This window comes from Engraulis encrasicolus, chromosome 4 (assembly GCF_034702125.1).
Source record: "Engraulis encrasicolus isolate BLACKSEA-1 chromosome 4, IST_EnEncr_1.0, whole genome shotgun sequence".
NCBI lineage: Eukaryota > Metazoa > Chordata > Actinopteri > Clupeiformes > Engraulidae > Engraulis > Engraulis encrasicolus.
This window is the reverse complement of record NC_085860.1, coordinates 55455742-55463241: the sequence shown is the minus strand read 5'-3', so window position 1 is coordinate 55463241 and position 7500 is coordinate 55455742. Positions and strand designations below refer to the sequence as shown.

At 45.2% G+C, this 7500-nt stretch overlaps 1 protein-coding gene across 1 annotated transcript in view; it reads left to right on the top strand.

The window, feature by feature from the left end:
- The window catches only part of LOC134446997 (proprotein convertase subtilisin/kexin type 5), a 73637-nt gene that overhangs the window by 8267 nt on the left and 57870 nt on the right, over positions 1-7500 (top strand). The window contains exons 2-4 of the mRNA XM_063196280.1: positions 3074-3277; positions 3575-3643; positions 5501-5543. Coding sequence (XP_063052350.1) covers positions 3074-3277; positions 3575-3643; positions 5501-5543 — 316 coding nt within the window. The remainder of the gene's footprint in view (positions 1-3073; positions 3278-3574; positions 3644-5500; positions 5544-7500) is intronic.

The window sequence follows — 7500 nt, the reverse complement described above, 5'->3', positions numbered from 1 at the left end:
AAAATAAATAATTTACAGATCGCAATGCATAGAGCTAAGCCCTGCCATAATACATTGAAAACAAAAAAAACGTTTTCAATCTACACAGTTTCAGTCTCAACAGAGCTTTCCTCCCTCGCATTCATTCAGGGGGAGATTATTTCACAGGGATTCCACATACAGTTGTGGTATGGATTGGCACTGCCCTCACGATGCGATTCGATCACGATTCGGGAGGTAGCGATCCGATTCGATTCGATTCTATGCGATTTGATCCGCATTGCCGCATCGATCCTGGAACTTGCCGCATCGATCCTGGATCGTCCATGCCCCGCATTGGATTGGATCGCCGAATCCATCATTGTTGACATCACTAACATACATTATTATCAATCATACCATAGTAGTACATTAGATTATATTGAACTTAACCGATGCTTTTATCCGTGTTGGCCTGGGCTATATTCTACTGTACATCTACATATATGACTGAGCGTGTTTACTTATGTTCATTCACATGCGTGTGTGTGTGTGAGTCTGTGTGTGTGTGTGTGTGTGTGTGTGTGTATTTCTGTCTTTCTGTGTATGTGTGTATCTTCGTCTCTGTGTGTGTGTGTGTGTGTGTTTGTGTTTGTGTGTGTGCGCGCACTCATGTGTGCCTACGTGAGAGAGACAGATTTTTATGTCTATGACTGTGTGTCCATATGTGTATGTATCATGTGTGTGTTTCTGTGTCTGTGTCTGACTACAAGTATGTGTGTGTATGTACACATGTGTACTGTAAGTGCATGTGTGTGTGTGTGTATGTGTGTGTGTGTGTCTGTTTACAATGATTTATATCATGCCATGAACTCTCCTACAGTTGGCAGCGTGCCGTGCTCCAATATCCCCTTGCTCATGTGAAAGGCGAGACCCACTTGGCGCACTCTGATGACATATTAGGACAGTGTTTCTCAACCTTTTTTTAGGCAAGGCACCCTTTCAATTCATGAAAAATTTCAAGGCACCCCAAACCAACAAGCCGTAACATGGCATTGCATCCGATACCACACAAGCTTAGAAAAGTAACACCTTTGGAGACGTCACACGACCTACGTTTGAAGTTGCAGCTGACTGGGGCGACCTATAGCCTATTTACTTTACTGTGCGTTAATGGCAGATGAAAGATTCCACTGACTAGCATTAACTTGTGAATTTAGAGAATTATGTATTATCTTACATAATTAATTTATCATCCACGTTTCCGCGGCACATCTGAGGGGGGCCCGCGGCACCCCAGGGTTAGCCAGGCTGCGCCCTCCTAGTGACGCAACACCTTCGGCGAATCTCGATTGCAAGTCTATGATAATCAGGCAACCCCAGGGTGCCCCGGCACCCCTGTTGAGAAACACTGTACTAGGAGGGCAGACACATCGATTAGCCTTCCCAGAGGGCCGCGTGTTAGCGTACAGCAGGCGGGAGGAGCCATTTCCTGTTTCCTGGAAAGATGCTCTCCTCCTAACCCGGCCGCCCGCCCGCCCGGTCTAATGGAGTTATATGCACAGGATGTTGGAGTGATCAGTGATGATGGTGCCCTACCCTCCTCAGCAGACATTAAAGATGTGATGTGTGTCTGTTAGTAGAGTAGTCTCTCTCTCTCTTTCTTTCCTTCTTTCTTTCTTTCTTTCTTTCTTTCTTTCTTTCTTTCTTTCTTTCTCTCTCTCTCTCTCTTTCTTTCTTTCTTTCTTTCTTTCTCTCTCTCTCTTTCTATCTCTCTTTCTCTCTCTCTCTCTCTCTCTCTCTCTCTCTCTCTCTCTCTCTCTCTCTCTCTCTCGACATAATTGTAATGTTATGCCGTTTGAAATATGACATGCTTTGTGAAGAAAGTTGGAAATTACATTTACAATGAAGTTATATGTTCAAGGGACCTATAAGGTGGGGTCTGTTGTAATGGTGGCCGCCTTCAAAGTAGGCCTTAAGTGCAGGGGGAGATCCTGGTTTGTGGTCATAGTAGCCTACCGTCCAACCCTTGGAGGACTTTTTGAAGTGGCTCTCGAATAAAAAAGGTTCCTCACCCCTGATTCAGGACTTACTGTACTATGTCTGTCTTCCAAGTGACTGAGAGTTCTCCTGAACCACAATAGTGTTCTGTGATGTCAGCTGATATCAGTCAGTCAGTGGGACAGCTTCAGTATGTATGAGTGCTCTTCACAGGGATGTGAAAAGTACAATAGAAGCAGAAGGACTGTTTTAAACGGTGCAAATATGTAATATTACTAATACTACAAGTGTTGTAATTACATCCGTAACAGTAGGCCTCATTTCACTTCTTCTCATACGTCTCTGCTCTTCCCCATTATATGCAGCATAATTTCATTAGCAAAAGTGATGTTATGTCACCCTCTCCATTGCAGATGAGCAGAGGTGTCAAAAGTTAAAGTTTAATAAAAGTTTTCTTCCAACGACAATAAGTTAAATGAGTAAAAAGTCGACCTGTGTACTTGTCTTGCGATCAGCTGACTCTGCATTGGTTGGATCCAGTTTGTGTGGGGCTCTTGGATCCAGTTTGTGTGGGGCTCTTGTTAGGGTTTTAGTATTTTTCAATAACACAGTCTATCTACCTCATTAGGTACAATGGAGTAAATGGTGTAACAGCTATGTAATAACAGAGATTCTTTAAGTATATAGAGATATGCCAATGTAATAGGTTGCTATGGGCACCTAACATGACCAGGTTCCGGTCTGCCTAAAGGGGCGTGTCATAATACTCCTAGCATTGAATAGAACAGTCCTTAGGTCTGCCCAGGTCTGCCTAAAGGGGGATTTCCCCCCTCTCCCCCTTGCAATAATAGAACCCGGAAACAATGGGCCAATGGAACCTCTCTCTCTCTCTCTACTCTCTCTGGTAATAATATCATGTACTTGTGTTGTACTTACACCATGAATTTACAAGAGTGTGGGTTTTTGAACATTCTATGAAAAAGAATGTGTTCTATAACAATGCAAGATTCTAAAATTCCAAATTGTGTTGTATGGCGCCCAGAATTCCTGACCATTCCTGTCACACTGGTGTGACGGTACACTCTTAAAGGTTAAACTTTGGACTCCTTTGCAGATGAGGAGGGTCAGGAGCGGTTCCTCCACCAGGGCCACTGCCGGCCGCACTGCCCGCGCGGCACCTTCCCCGACCGGGGCCGCTACGCCTGCCTGCCCTGCCAGGCCAACTGTGAGCTGTGTGGAGATGCCCGCGTCTGTGCCAAGTGCCGGGATGGCTACAGGCTCTTCAGCGGCGTATGCCAGGCTGCCCTGTGCCGTGTGGGTGAGTACGGCTCCAGGTGTAGTAGTCAGAAAGATTGTGTTGGTAGCTCTATTAGAGAAATAATGAATTAATTAACTCGTTAAGACACACTGTTATAAAAATGCTGTTACCAGAATGGCAATGACCAAGGCAGAGCGAATCACTAAAGGCCCTGTGTTACTGTATGTCATAGTGGTGTAGTACTATGGTAGTTCATTTCAATGACTATTACAGGAGGTATGGCGCTACATTATGAAGCTTTTGTGGTTCTTGATGGTATTACTCTCATTGGGTAACAACTTTTTCTCCTCACCCCAGGGCAAGTGGAGGACTCTGAAACCGGAGAGTGTGTTGACTGTAAGACTGGATGCAAGTCCTGTTCTCCAGGTGAGCACTTTACACTATATATCTTTCTGCCCTGTTGCTCATTTTCTTTCTTCTTTAAATATATTTCATGGGATTTAAACATTTTTTTTTACATAAGATAGTGAACATTTATGACAGGAAAAGAGTGGGAGTAGTATAGGGCTTGGACTGGAACCTGGGTCCCCATGGGCATTCATCCTAGTCTATAGAGCATTAGTGTGGTACACCACTTCACCCCATCATTGTTTTTTTTATTACCGGTACTCTCTCTTTTCTTTCCCCGCCCTGTTGTCAGCAAGTCTGCAGGTAGGTTAGGCCAGTATCTTTCCCTCTCTTTCCCTCTTATTTTTGTCTTTCTTTCTTCTTCTCTTTTTCTTTTTTCTCCCTCTCTATTGTCTCCTGTCTCCTGTCTACATCTCTGTCCTTGCTACTCAATTCTGTCTCTCCTCTCTTCTCTTCTTTCTCGTTCCCTTTCAACTTCCTTCTTGCGATTTTCTCTCTCCTTTTTTCTGCTGTATCCTTTCTTTTTCTTCTGCCCCCGCCCCATCCCCCCAACTGTTTCTCTTGCGTTCTATCTGCTTCTCTTCCCTTGCTACTCTATTCTTTCGCTCCTCTCCTCTTTCTCTTTCCCTTTTCTTCTTGCTATTCTTCTCATCCCCCTTCTCCTCTCTTCCCCTTCTCCTCTCTTCCCCTTCTCCTCTCTTCCCCTCCTGAAAGATGTCGAGTTCTATCAGACTTGACAGATCACTTCATCTCCCATGGGGCAAATGATGTTTTGGCGTTAGGTATACGCCAACCTCCTCAGACAACATTTGGGTTTCTTCATATATCCTCTCCTGACTTCACCATAACAAAGTGTATAGGCTACTGTATACAGAGGGCCATAGAGTAGAGATGGAAGCCTCACACACTGAGGGGATATGGATCTACACAGCATTTAAAGTGCCATATGAGCTGAAGTGATTATTTCTTAGCCTGGCAAGCCAGACTAAATGTGACTATTTAGCCACATTAAATGTGACTATTTAGTCTGGACCTGATCAATGACACATCGCAAGATTGATGATGGGAACAACTCGTTGTTTTTCAAACTGTGTCTGTGCCTATTGGCCAACACTTTGTCGTCACTCCCTCAAAACCCTGTCCGCTTTGCATCCAAAGACTCAAAACAAATCAAAACAAATCTCCTGTGCTGTGATTGGTCTGCCAGGTTCAGGGCATTGGGGCATTGTCCGATCCTAGGCCGCTGGCAGGTGGGGCTAGTTTACTAGGCTATTTATTTGTGGGCCTCATCAAGATTGTATGCTGCCATACAGAGGCAAAGTGGATGCAGTAGAGTTTATACTCAAAATGGTCCTCATAATATCTCATTTATCTTTGGACAAAGCCATGGGGTCCAAATGTGCCCCATTTTAGATATATTGATATGTCAAAGTTGCGGTAACTACAATATCTAACCTAATACCAAAAGGTCAAAGGCATTTTACTCAGTTTCAATATTGGCCTAGTTACTGCACTTTGCCTTTTCAAGGCAGAATGAGTCAAGGATGTTTTTAGGCGTCAAGGAGTCTAGATGGGTTTTAATGGTCTGCATGACAGGCCTGATTTACTGTATGTCCCGTAAGTTTAAATGGTGCGTGCGTGCATGCGTGCGTGCGTGCGTGCGTGCGTGCGTGCGTGCGTGCATACATGCGTGCGTGCATGTGTGCGTGCATGTGTGTGTGTGTACTTGTGTGCTCGTGCACCTGCACATGCATGTAGGCTACTGCAGGCGTGAGTGTGATAAAAGAGAGGAAAAAATATTGTGTTTTTGTGTGTGTGAGATGTTGCTGCCTTGTGCTGACCTTTCACCTCTTTGACCTCTTTGTCTCCTTGCAGATGACCCGGAGATGTGCAACAGCTGTACTGAAGGATACTTCCTGTGAGTTTGACTTTGGTTTTTACAGTAGCTCTCTCTTCTCTTCTCTTCTCTTCTCTTCTCTTCTCTTCTCTTCTCTTCTCTTCTCTTCTCTTCTCTTCTCTTCTCTTCTCTTCTCTTCTCTTCTCTTCTCTTCTCTTCTCTTCTCTTCTCTTCTCTACCATCCTTCACACAAATTTCATTCCTCTTAGTATTTAGTATATTCTTCTCCCCTTTCTTTGTCCTTTCTTCTCCTCTCCTCTATTCTCCTCTTCTCTGCTGTCCTTTATTCTCCTCTCCTCTATTCTCCCCTTTCTTTGTCCTTTCTTCTCCTCTCCTCTATTCCCCTCTGCTCTCCTCTCCTCTCCTCACTCCTCATCATGTCGTCTGCTTCTGTCTGGACACCACCTCTGCTACAACCCCCTCGTGTGCCTTCCCAGTTGCCTCATTTAAAAAAAAAAATTAAAGTATTTTTTTGGGGCTTTTCAGCCTTTATTGGTTTTGTGAGACAGGATAGTGGAGGACAGACAGGAAGTGAGCTGGGAGAGAGAGATGGGGAAGGACCGGCAAAGGACCCGGACCGGGAATCGAACCCGGGTCGGCCGAGTGGTAAACGTGTGCTCTACCATATCAGCCACAGTAGGGCCACGAGAGTTGCCTAATTTTTTATTTGAAAATTCTCATGCACACTTTGGGGAGCATTGTTTGCCGCACATTACATGGACAGTCATGAGAAAACGGTTAGAGAGCGCCAAACTTGGAGCCAAAAGGTTGCTGGTTCGACTCCCGACCCACCAGGTTGGTGGTGGGGGGTAGTAATTAACCAATGCTGTCCCCTACCCTCCTCCATGAGGTACCCTAAGCATGGTACCATCCCGCCACACTTCTCCTTTGGGGCTGCCCCCCCTTGCGTAGGTATGGCATAAATGCAATTTTGCTGTGTGCTGTGGAGTGCTGTGTCATAAAGACAATGGTAGTTTCCCAGGTGGGTTTCACTTTCACTTACTTTTGATTGAACAATACAGTAGTCAGCTGCCACTGTACTTTACTGTTCTGCTGATGTGAAGTGGACAGGGCTGGATTAAGATGGCCTGGGGCCCCTAGGCTATATGTTACGATAGGCCCCCGTAGATAAGAAAAAACACAACAAAATTAAGCAGTGGCATTATTCTGAGCTATACGTACATTAAGTCTTCTAACTATAGAGAGTAGTATCAACAAGAAAGAACATTTTAAATTCTGTGCCTGTAATTCAGCAAAATTGTTTTCTATACCCTTTGACTAATCAGGGGCCCCCCTGGATGTTGGGGGGCCCTAGGCTGCAGCCTTATCTAGCCTGTGCGTTAATTCGACCCTGAATGCGGAGTCTCTTTGTGGATTCTGCAGTCCTAGCGAACAAACGCACAGGGGCTCAGTGCATATATCATGCCACAGAAAGGGCACCCTGCTCTACAGACACACAAACACAAACACATACATACACACGTACGCACACATGCACACACAAGCGCACACACACACACACACACACACACACACACACACACACACACACACACACACACACACACACACACACACACACACACACACACACAAACACACACGCATATATGGACACATATGGTATGGACACACACAGACACACAAGGACACAACCACAAATGGACGCTCACACACACACACGCACGCATGCACGCACACACACACACACACATACACACACACACACACACACACACACACACACACACACACACACACACACACACACACACACACACAGAACCGAACCACACACACACACACACACACACACACACACACACACACACACACACACACACACACACACACACACACACACACACACACACACACACACACACACACACACACACAGAAACGAACCAAAGAGGATTTACGGCATCATAAAACGCTCAGCTTTATTCCCACTGACTTTCTCTCTCACTCCCTTTCT